The sequence below is a fragment of the Podarcis gaigeae genome (assembly GCF_964106915.1).
Source record: "Podarcis gaigeae genome assembly, chromosome: 8".
NCBI lineage: Eukaryota > Metazoa > Chordata > Lepidosauria > Squamata > Lacertidae > Podarcis > Podarcis gaigeae.
In genome coordinates this window covers 27,228,548-27,240,175 of record NC_139684.1, presented here as the reverse complement: position 1 = coordinate 27,240,175, position 11,628 = coordinate 27,228,548, and the positions used below count along the sequence as shown (strand labels likewise).

At 48.4% G+C, this 11,628-nt stretch overlaps 2 protein-coding genes across 5 annotated transcripts in view; one reads left to right on the top strand and one right to left on the bottom strand.

The window, feature by feature from the left end:
- Window positions 1-11,628, top strand: part of KCNAB2 (potassium voltage-gated channel subfamily A regulatory beta subunit 2) — a 384,406-nt gene that overhangs the window by 152,402 nt on the left and 220,376 nt on the right. The window lies entirely within an intron of this gene.
- The window catches only part of CHD5 (chromodomain helicase DNA binding protein 5), a 62,305-nt gene that overhangs the window by 40,598 nt on the left and 10,079 nt on the right, over window positions 1-11,628 (bottom strand). For all 4 annotated transcript variants that reach the window (XM_083752365.1, XM_083752367.1, XM_083752368.1 and 1 more), the window contains exons 3-12: window positions 7,627-7,809; window positions 6,758-6,799; window positions 6,376-6,494; window positions 6,020-6,264; window positions 5,636-5,760; window positions 4,752-4,869; window positions 2,633-2,799; window positions 1,644-1,859; window positions 436-642; window positions 117-328 (exon numbers count right to left, since the gene is read on the bottom strand). In XM_083752365.1, the coding sequence (XP_083608491.1) occupies window positions 117-328; window positions 436-642; window positions 1,644-1,859; window positions 2,633-2,799; window positions 4,752-4,869; window positions 5,636-5,760; window positions 6,020-6,264; window positions 6,376-6,494; window positions 6,758-6,799; window positions 7,627-7,809 (1,634 nt within the window). The remainder of the gene's footprint in view (window positions 1-116; window positions 329-435; window positions 643-1,643; window positions 1,860-2,632; window positions 2,800-4,751; window positions 4,870-5,635; window positions 5,761-6,019; window positions 6,265-6,375; window positions 6,495-6,757; window positions 6,800-7,626; window positions 7,810-11,628) is intronic.

The following is an 11,628-nucleotide window of genomic DNA, read 5'->3' as shown; positions in this document are numbered from 1 at the left end:
ACAAAGGCTAGTCTGCCAAAAACTTGTCCTTTGACCTCTAATCATTTGACGTTTGCGAAACCATCTTACCGAGCCAACAATTCCGATTTACATGGGTGCGACATGGACCTCCTCACCTGTGGTTGAGGATACGGTGAATCATCATCCATTCAGGCTTGATACCGTAACGATAGTACTTCTCCTCCATCTTGGCGTATTCGGGGTCTTTGCTCTTCCTCTTCTCTATCTTGGTGTCCTCGTCGCCTGAGCCATAGTCGAAAGCTGGAGGGTCATCCATATCGTTCTTCCTTTGGTAGTTGCGGAACATCACCGTGTGGTAGAGCTCCAGCTGTAAGGGGAGAGTGCTGAGAAAGGGCCGTAGCTCAGTGGGTAGACCGTATGGCTTGCATGCAGAACTCCCCCCCCCCACAGGGCCTGCTGAGACTGCCTACTCACCTGCAACTCTTTGACCCAGGAGCAGTGCCAATAGGACAGTCCTGCCCACTTCACGAAGAACTCTCTCTCGGGTATGCCCTCCAGAGGCTTCGGTGGCAGGGCAGCCAGCTCTGGATCCACCAAGGGCAAGGCTGGCGCGAGTGGGGCTGGGGGCTCCTGCCAGATCCAGTGGAGGATCCTCTGCACTTTCCCTTTCAATGGTGGGCACTGAGGACGAAAGAGAGCGAGACACACACAATCTACAATTGGCTTCCAGAACAAGATCTGAGCGCAGGACGTCTCACTTGCCTGTGGTGCACAGTACACAACCAGCCTGGGGGGTGCAGTGGGAGGGAGAAAGGTCTCTGCCCTGAGGAGGTTACAATTTAAAGGAAGGGAGAGGGGGAGACCAGGGCAACCAGCTGGCAAAGAGAGTGGAGTCGCCCAAGAAGAAAAGCAGGGGGAAGAGTGAGGACAATTCCTAGCCCCCCAGACAGGAAAGCCAGAAACTGTGCAACTGAATTATAAAGTTGGAAGATCTCTTAAATATGGGTTGTTTTGACTCATCTTCTTGACGCAGGACCTGCAAAGATGAAACTATACCTTTCTTATATATATTTTTAGAAAACTGAACAAAAATAATTGGGGGGATGCCTTTTCCATTCTGAAACTTTACAGTGGAACCTTGGTTCCCAAACCTAATCCGTTCCAGGAGCCTGTTCGACTCCCAAAACAGTTTGAGAATCAAGGCGCAGCATCTGATTGGAGCTTCCTGCAGCCAATCAGAAGCAATGGAAGCCACGCTAGATGTTCTGCTTCCAAAGAATGTTCAAAAACTGGAACAATCACTTCCGGTTTTCGATTGTTTGGGAGCCAGAACGTTCAGCTCCCAAGGCGTTCGGGAACCAAGGTTCCACTGTACTTGGTGTGGATTTGACTTTTTAAAAAAGAAGACAGGAAAGAGAGGGTGGAACCCCTACTCCCTGCCAGGCAAAATTCCCCAAATGCACCTCTAAGGGGATTGACTGGTGGCAGGGCTTTTGCATTCTTCTCCAGTGAATGCATATGGGCAAAAGAGAACCTCAGGATTCAGGCTAGGACCTGGCAGAGGAGAGCCGGCCACTGGCTGTCCCACCTTGGAGGTCCCGAGCCATCGGCATCAAGCCCGGCTTCACTGCCAGGGGGCGCAAGGGAGCAGATGGCACAAGGAAGGCTGGTAAAACACTCACTGTACAACGGGGGCAGAGCCATTCACCATTTGGTATCTCCGGCAAAGGTGGGTTGAGGCAGTGCAGGTGGTAGGAGGATGGGCAGGTGTCGCAGCAAAGGAGCTCCCCTCCGTCCTTGCAGATGCGGCAGAACTCCATGTGGTCGTCCTCTTCCTCGCCAACCTCCTCTTCCTCCTCGTCCTCTTCCTTCGGCTCCCATTGGATGCCTTCTTTTTCCTGGTGTAAAAGGGAAGGCAGAGCTGAAATGTTTCACATCCCAACTCTGGGCCCACCATGTTTATCCCCTCTGCAATGGCCTCCAGTAAAATTTATTTGTGAGATTTATCAGGCATTTTAAAAACAGCTGTGCATAAGAGACTGGGGCAAATTTATTGGCTTGCTTAAGATGTAAAAATGGCATGAGTCAGACAAAACATATTTGTGCAAGTTGACAGAAATTACAAAGTATGCTTCTAGGAAGTGAAGTCTCTTCTCCCCCTGGGGATGAAATGAAAGACTGCCTCTATGGAATGTGTGTTTAAGGCAAACACAGGAATCATTATGTTCTGATCATTAGACTCAGTCCTTATTAAGGGGATATGTTTGAATCCAGTGTGATGTCACGTCCCTACGGAACACAAGAAATGATGCAACGCTTGCTTCAAGCAACAGTACTCCGAATACCAGAGTAAATACAGGCCTAATTTTAAATAACTTTTAATTCTTATAAAATATTGTGAGATAGGAGTGGGTGGGTGTGTAAAATTATTTTAGTAAGTAAACCACTTTCGCTGTGCAGTGATCCCTCTTGCTGTTCTGGCTTCTGGGATTCAAAATATTTCTTTACTTGTTTTCCTCCTCCAAAAACTAGGTGCGTCTTATGGTCTGGTGCGTCTTATGGAGTGAAAAATATGGCAATAGTCTGCCATACAGGTTAGAAATCTCCCTCAAAGCACATCCTGCACCCTTTTCTTGCCAACGGCTGACTCTCAAGTGCCAAACCTCCTTACACAGTGTGGGCAGCTCCATTTCCCTTCCGGCGCCTTCTCCAGCTCTGGGTCTAAACAGACGAGGTGGTAGGCCCGGGGGCAGGTGTCACAGAGAATGATCTCCCCTCCTTGCTGGCACACCTCGCAGTAATCCTGGTGGTCTGTCTCGTAGCCGTCTCCTTCATCAACTGGAAGGCAAAAGCCAGGTGGAGGAAACAACATTCTGGACTGTTTTTCAGGGATTCCTCAATTAGTTGAGGTGAGTTGATTTAATATTGGCATCCCGCTTTTCCAACAACAACTGTTGAGCTCAAAGTGGCTCACAATAATCACAACAGCATTAAGAAACAACAAACGTTGCAACCACTATGCTATCAAACACAGTAGCATATAAAGCAAGCAACAACAAATCCGTCAAAACAATGAATATAATCCAAGATAGCGATTATAGTTTATACTATTGCCAGGATAATTCCTTTGCTTTTTAATTTATTTATTTGGTTTTTCAAATTAAAATTTTACAGAGATATATCAAACAAAGATCATAAAAACAAGATTCAAAGGAATCTCCTGGACTTCCATCATCCCTTTTTTGGGTCCTATTATTAATCCTGCATCTTTTTGCCAGGAACCTTCCTAATCCCATGGATGTTTACTACAGAGCAACAAAAAAAATGAATTCATTGTTGGCTATCAAATGCATTGTTTTTCAACACAGCAATGAAGGGAAGCCTCATTCCCTGTACAGTGGTACCTCTGGTTACGTACTTAATTCGTTCCGGAGGTTTGTTCTTAACCTGAAACTGTTCTTAACCTGAAGCACCACTTTAGCTAATGGGGCCTCCCGCTGCTGCCGCATCACCACCACGTGATTTCTGTTCTCATCCTGAAGCAAAGTTCTTAACCCAAGGTACTATTTCTGAGTTAGCGGAGTCTGTAACCTGAAGCGTATGTAACCCAAGGTACCACTGTACATGAATTATAGACACTGACACAGAACATTTAAACACCATTTGGGATGGGTGGGCAAGGTCATTGAGTCAGTGGTGGCTGGTCAGCTGCAGACGTGGTTGTGGGGAAAGGATTATCAGTCTGGCTTCAGGACTAGTTTCAGAACCGAAAGGCTTATGTCAGGAGTGGAGAGCCAGTGGTCATCCTTGATGTTGTTAGACCACAGCTACCATCAGTGCCAGCTGGCATGGCCAAGGATCATGGATGGGAGGGGGGCACAGATTCCCAAAATGGTCAAGCTGCTATCTCTGTGAAGCTCACAAGGAGGACATGAAGCAATAGCCATCTCCCACCATTGTTCCACAGTGAGTGGCATTCATCACCACTCACTTGACCAGTTACATGAAGCTATCATGGCAAATAGTCATTGATGGAGATACCCTCCAGCCCAGGGGTCACCAACCTTTTTAGGCCCATGGGCTCATTCAGATTTTTGAGCGTCATAGGCACCACCACCTCTGGTCATTTCTCTCTCTCCTTCAACCACCTAAGTAAATACCTGATCCAGTAGAATGAATCTGAGTTTTGGAAAGCACATAGAGCGGAAGGGTGAAGTGAGAAAGAGGGTCACTCTTCCAACCTCCTTCTTCATCTCTATGCAAACTCCCATAACCAATGGGGCAGTGAGCAGATGGGGGGAGCTCAATGGCTTTGGAGGTGCCCAGAAAAGTTTGTGCCCACAGGCACCATTGCCCCAGCCACTACCCACCGCTTCTGGTCTTCCCAGACACATCAAATCATAAGAACAGGCATAGGCAAACTCGGCCCTCCAGATGTTTTGGGACTACAATTCCCATCATCCCTGACCACTGTTAGATAGGGATCATGGGAGTTGTAGTCTCAAAACATCTGGAGGGCCGAGTTTGCCTATGCCTGCATAAGAATATCAGAAGATCCTGCTGGATCAGGCCAGTCCAGCGTCCTCTTCTCACAGGAGCCACCCAGGCGCCCTTTAGGAATCCTGCAAGAAGGACCTGAGCACAAGAGCACTCTCTCCATTACTAAAGTGTGTGTGCATTGCTCTTGGTGTGCTGCCCTGTCAGGATGAGGCCCTGCACCAGCCAATGCTGTGCCCCTCCCCATGGGCAGCCCTGGTGAGCCCTGAGAGAAGCGCCTGGTGATGACCTACTTTTCTTCTTCTTCTTCCGCCTCTTTCCCCTCTTGCCCAGAACAGCAGAGGACTCGGAGCGCACCGAGGAGCTGTTGATGCTGGCGTTGTCAGATTCCTCCCGTTCCTCCTCCTCGCTCTGGAAGGGAAGCCACGTGGTTAGCACTGCTGACACTGGGGACCCTCCCAGCCCATGCCACCCGCCTCCAGCCATAACCACTCCCATCGAGATGGCACAACCTTCTAGCATTAGACAATGTAATTAGGGATGCATTACAGTGATCAATGCAGATCTCCTTGTGCTGCCTTTCAGCTCGATCTACTATTTTCTGTGAAAAGGGAAAAGATTTTGAGTGCTCCAATATGATCTTGTGGAGCAACCTGTTTTCCATGCTGTTCATAGCAGAACTTGGGTTCCCTTGAAACTGAAGCACCTAAATGCTTAGCCCTGGAGCACACAAAATAATTCCTCCTAGGTCTTCTTCCTGTGTGTCTTCTCCAGAGGAACCTGAGGAACCCATCCTCAGAGGCCGACTTGCCTCCTTCCACTCTGATTGGCTCCAATCAGCACAGAGGGTGAGAAGACCTCTTCTCGTTGATTAAAAAGCTCCCCCTTCATGCTGATTGGGCAGCTCCAGGATCCTGGAGACCATGGCCCAGCTTCAGAAAGAGTAACAGGACTTCAACCCTCCACACCCCTAGACCACTGCCCACCTCTCTTTGAACAAGAGCTATCCAGTCTCAGAAGTAGTGACTTAGTGCAGTTGTGGGACAGGCAGGAGGATGCAGAAAGCTGGGGAGGTCAGGGGACTGCCACTGTTATTGCAAAGGTTGCAGGCATGTGAGCAGTGATTCTGCACGTGCCCAGGAACACTGGGCTTTAGTACAGACAGGAGCTTACATACCGAGGAGCCCTTTTTCCTCTTGTTGGCAATTCCCCCAAAGCGGAATTTCAGAGCCCCCACTTTCTTCCCTTTCCCCTTCTTCTTGATCTCTTTGGTGTTCTTAATTTTTTTCCGCACGCCAGGACCTGCAGGAACATAGAGGCATTTGCAATGGAGACCACCTGAATTTCATTACTTCTCCTGAGCCCTAAAATCCCACGTACTTCCCTCACTTGAGCATTCTGCAGTCATCAAGGGCTCAAGACTTTCCTGGGCTTCTCCCTCCCTCTCCCTCTTTTCTCCAACTTTTTATCAACCTTTTGTTGACCTTAGCACTTCCCCAGCCCTCTCTGTTCTATTAATCACAGCTAGCACATCCATTCGCATTCTTCTACCCCATTTTACCCTTTCCCTCCTTGGTTTTGGCTTTCCTGATGGCGGGTGGTGGTGGCAGCAGTTGCTGGGGGCTGAGGGTCAGTGGCGCCGGAGCTATGGCAACGGTTTCAACGGCTGCCGCTATGGCGGCTGCAGCAGCAGCAGCTGAGCTGCCTTTGAAGGGGTTGTTGGCGCTGAACTCCCTCCACTTGGCACCCAGAACAGTCATCATCTTGGACATGGGGATTTTGGGGTTCCTTTTGGCAACCAAAGGTCTGGAGAAGAAGCAGAGAGGACCATTAACAGAAATCTGGGACACCAGTTCAAGTCCACAGACACACAAACACCAGACAAGATCAAGCCAGGCAGGGAATGGCATGACCTACCTGAGAAATTGGCTGAAGGCCTTGTAGTTTGTCAGCATGTGATAGTCTTCTTCGGAAAAGGCATAGTCCACATCATCCAGACCCCACTCCTCCATCAGCTGAGCCGAGGTCTTGGGCTCCTGCAGGAGAGCCAAGGGCTACAGTGAAGCTTCCCCACAAACTGCTGCAACTTCCAAGGCAGAACTGGGTGAAATGCTTAGCAGACAGCATCACAGAGGAGGCATAGAATTGTAGAGTTGGAAGGGGCCATGCAGGAATCCTGCCCACAGCCATCTCTGGGTGGGCTTGCACCACCAACCTTCTGGTTAACAACCAGACACGCTAAGCCATTCACAGACATTTCCCCACCACCTTCCCACAGAGTTGCAGCAGGCACACTCACCTGACTGTAGTCATCCTTGTACCCGTGGCGTTCTGGTGGCTGCTGATTTAGAAGGGAGGGAGGCATGGTTAGTGCCTCTTCAGAGGGAAGAAAAACACCTTGCAAGCCTACCGTGCTCCATTAAGAAGTTCCGTTTGACTTTCTTGGAGCTTCGTGTCTCATGAGGCCTGATCCTGATTAGCTTCAACAATGCTGGGGCATCACAGACCCTTCCCTGGACCCCAAAGAAGCACACACCCCAAAGGTCCTTGGTGGAAACCAAGAAGTTCAAAAGCCCACCCACAGGGCCATTTGCAAGCCACAGGGGCACAGGGAGCCAGCGTAGTGTAATGGTTTGAGTGGCAGACTAGGAGCTAGGAGACCAGAGTTCAATTCCCCCACTTGGCCATGAAGCTCACTGGGTGACCTTGGGGGCCCATCACTGCCTCTCGGTCTAACCCACCTCACAGGGTTGTTGTGGAGATTAAAGGAGGAGTGGGAAGACCATGGTCACCACCTTGACCTCCTTGGAGGAAAAGGCAAATGCAATCAAAATAATGATAACAATTGTTGCCTGTGGTTCTTTCTGGTCACCCTAAGAGATGGCAACCCTAAGACATAAGCTGCCAGGGATCAGCTCTCATCATGCCAACACACTTGAGAAGAAAACCATTGCATAGGCTGTCCTAAGATAGGTTTGGGTGCCCATGGCTAACTCAACATCAAATACGCTGGGTCAAGGATGTTCCCATATGGGTACCACGCACAAGTGCATGTGTAGACAGAGCCTTAGTCTGTAGTACTAATGTGATGCCCTCTCCTTACCCAGCCCCATCACAGCACCAAGCTGCTGGTTGCCACATCCCAAGATATCTAGAGTTGAGGGTTACTTTTAAGCCTCCTTCTTCGTTCTCCTCCTCGTTCTCTTCCTTCTTTTTCCTCTTGGCCTTCTTCTCCTTCTTCTCTTTCAGCTTCTTCTTCTTCTTCTTGTTGGGGGAATAGTCGCTGCCTTCGCTCTCTGATTTCTCTCCTGCTTCCTCTTCGTTTTCGGAGATTTCGTCGTCTTGGTTCCCCTAGATTTCGACAAAAACGAACACGCATGCATGAGTTAAAGGAAGACAGGTCATAAAATTGGATGAGGCAAATTCATGGAGGAGAAGGTTATCCATGGCTACTCTGCCTCCACTGTTGGAAGTGGTAATGCTAATGGTTTCTGGGAGAGTGCTGTTGCACTCAGGTCCTGCTTGCAGGTTTCCCACTGGGGAATCTGGGTAGCCATGGGATGCTGGATTAGATAATAATAATAATAATAATAATAATAATAATAATAATAATAATAATTTTATTTATACCCCGCCCTCCCCAGCCAAGGCGGGCTCAGAGCGGCTAACAAACAATAATAAAAATAGATGGGCTACTGGCCTCATCCACCAGGCTGTTCTTACATTCTTATGTTCTTAAGAAAAGAGGCAGAAGGCAGAGAACAGTCAGCTCTCCTGTCAGCAATGGGACTGCTTCACACACACGCAACTCCCTCCTGGGCAGCTTCAAAGGCACGACTCTGGTTGTTAAGACCGGGAGGCAACTTTCTCTTGTCGTTATTATTGTCATTAGCTGCCCTTCAACAGCAGATCCATGGGCAGGTGACAGCCATTTTCAAATTCAGAATGAAAAACAGTTAAAACATATTCTGTGTGCAGTTAAAATTTGCTTCTCTGTGTAAAAAGAAAAGAACCACTAGATTACAAAAGAAAAACCTGACCATGTTGTGGTTAGTGGGTCAAGCATTCTAAATATGATCCAAAAAACCAGAGATGGGGAATCCTGGGGGCTCTGGGTGTTGTTAGACTCCCATCTCCCATCACCTCCAGCCAGCATGATCAATGGTCAGGGATACATTTGTGTCATGGAAGCACTTGAAATTGTCTTGAGTGTATACCTTAAATGTAATGTGAAAACAGTCTTATCCGGATGCACAGACTTATGCCATGGATCCAAAAGAGACCAGGATTGCTTGAGAGCAACATTTTTGCAGCTTCCCTTTCCATCTGGCAAAGGCGGCAAGTACATGCTGCACCAAGAGCTGGCAGTGATAAAGCCAGGAAGATTTCAGCACCTTGGACAGGGACAGGAGCCCAGAATGGGGCAGACCCAACTGCATCCCCTGGCACAACTGGAATGCTCTGCATAGGAAGTCACTGCCGCTGCCCCACAAATCCTGAAGCTTTTGGTGCTGCTTGTATTTACAGCTGCTGCACAAGCACCAAAACTGGTGTGCAAACATCTGGCCGATTATAAAGGGTCTGGAAGCCTACATGAGACGGTCGAGGGAGTTGGGTATGTTTAGCCTGGAGAAGAGAAGACTGAGAGATGCCATCATAGCCACCTCTAAATATCTTAAGGGCTGCCACGTGGAAGATGGAGCAAACTTGTTTTCTCGCGCTCTGGAGGGTAGGATCTGAACCAATGGAATCAAATGGCAAGAAATGATATTTTGACCAAACATTAGGAGGAAGTTTCTGATGATAAAAACTGTTCTACAGTGGAACCAACTCCCTCAGAAGGTGGTGGACTCTCCTTCATGGGAGCTTTTTGAGCAGGGATTGGATGGCCACCTGTCAGGGATGCTTTAGCTGTGATTTGTGCATTGAAGGGCCTTAGACTAGATGACCCTTAGGGTCCCTTGCAACTCAACACTGCCCAGTGTTCCATGCATGAGTGTCTTGGTTGAAACAACAAATGATGGATTTCCCCCCAGAATGCCACCTTTCCATCACAGCTTAGCATAGGGGGCAGCAACCTAAGGCCCATGGGCCATAAGCGGCCCATGGGGGTCGTTTAACCAGCCCACGAGCCACCCCTGAACTGAGCCACCTGCTTGGTGAGTCCCCACACGCTGTGCTAAACTGGAAATCACATCTACACAGATGCTGACGCCAAAAATTGCGCCTGCACAGACACAGACGCTGGAAATCGCGGGGGAGGGGCGCTCACGCATGCACATGATCTGGCCCATGGAAGGAGTTCCACTGGAGTGAACCAGCCCAGGTGAGGTAAACTTTGCCAACCCCTGGCTTAGCATGAATGAGAGAACCTGGGGCGGGGCTATGCAGATAAAAGGGGTGGGATTATGCAGATCAGAAGAGCTGGATTCTCAATGGCCTGTGCGGGGGGGGGGGGGTGAGGAGCTGCCACCAGATGCACAGAGCAAACTCACCAATGACCTGAGAATATCCCTTTACTTTCTCTCAGATTGTGAATAGCACCATCTCCAGCCTGCAAATATTTGAGCATCCCTGGACCAGATGGATGTTCACACTTGATATAAGCCCCCAAATCTCAATCTAGGCCCCTCCTGATGTTTTAGACTAGCCTGGGCCCATGGGAGTTATAGTCCAAAGTATCAAGAGGGCACCAGGTTGGGAAAGCTGGACCTAAATCATAGAAACACACAAAGACAGCACTGGCTAATAATTCTGTGTCCTTCAAGTTTTCCATTTAATAACGGGGAAAAGGCGGGGGGGCGGAGAGAAATCTACTGTTGCTTTTCACTGGCGATATGAACAGTTATAATTTAGGCCTGAATAATTGGTTGCCATGGTAATTTCTGCAGAACTGACTGAAATCCCATATCTCTCTCTCTCTCTCTCTCTCTCTCTCTCTCTCTCTCTCTCTCTCCCTCCCTCCCTCCCTCCCTCCCTCCCTCCCTGACAAGGACTTCCATCTACATATGTTCAGACTCAAACAGCAGCCTGGTTGTTTTATGTCAATACATCTCCCTCCTGTTCAGGTTATCCTGTTGAGAGCCCCGGTGGAGAACAATCAGCAAATGCATTTGGCTGCCAAAATGGCAGGCATTGAGACAAATTATCTCTTGCAATCTAGATCTAGAATGAGGATTGGGGGGGGGGGCTTCCACAGATACAGATATGCAGATGCAGGGGAGGCAGAGGAGAAATGACCTCTTCTCTCTCTCTCTCTCTCTCTCTCTCTCTCTCTCTCTCTCTCTCGCACACACACACACACACACACACACACACACACACAGCACAGGTCACATCTGCAGTGATACATGTATCAAGAAGGGTTTGCGGCTGCAGGGTACAGTACATAATCTACACTATAATTTTTTTTTTTATTTAAATATTTATGAGCCACCTTGTCAAAGAAAATATCGCAAGGCGGTATACAAATGAAAAGCACAATACAAACATCACAAACACATCAGTAAGCGCTTGTTGGCAGAAAAAAAGGAAAAAAAGAAAAATCGGGTACGAAAGGTCTGTCATCTAAAACATCATCTAATATTGAGCAGGAACAGCTCCCACCAAAACTCAACTGGTAAGGAGTTCCACAGGGCAGAGCGCATCACACTAAAAGACTGGAAACCCAAAATCTCCCCATCAGAAGACAGAAGAGCTCATATGCAGGATTTTCTAGGGGCCACTCTCCAGCACCCCCACTTCAAAGGATCTCAGGGTCTTTGCCCAAGACCTACTGCCAACCGTAATTATTATTTTTAATTAACTGTTAATTCATATACTGCTTAAAGTGGCAAGCTAGGCTTCAGAATGGACAGTTCAGAGCCTGACAGATCAGTATAAGGCAGCTATTATCTGTATGCACAAGTCCTGGGTAAGATCAGCTCCTGCTAAAAATGGGCAAAGCCACTTGCATGAAGAAGCATTGCAGGGGGTTGGACTAGATGATCCCTGGGGTCCCTTCCAACTCTGTAATTCTATGATTTGATGAACCAGCTTCATACAAAATCAAGCCATTGGTCTGTCTGGCTCAAGATTCTGTCCCCCATCCTGAGGACCTCAAGATGTTCTTGGACCAAAATCCCCATAATCTCTGACCCCTAGTCATGCTGAAGAATTGGCTAGATGACT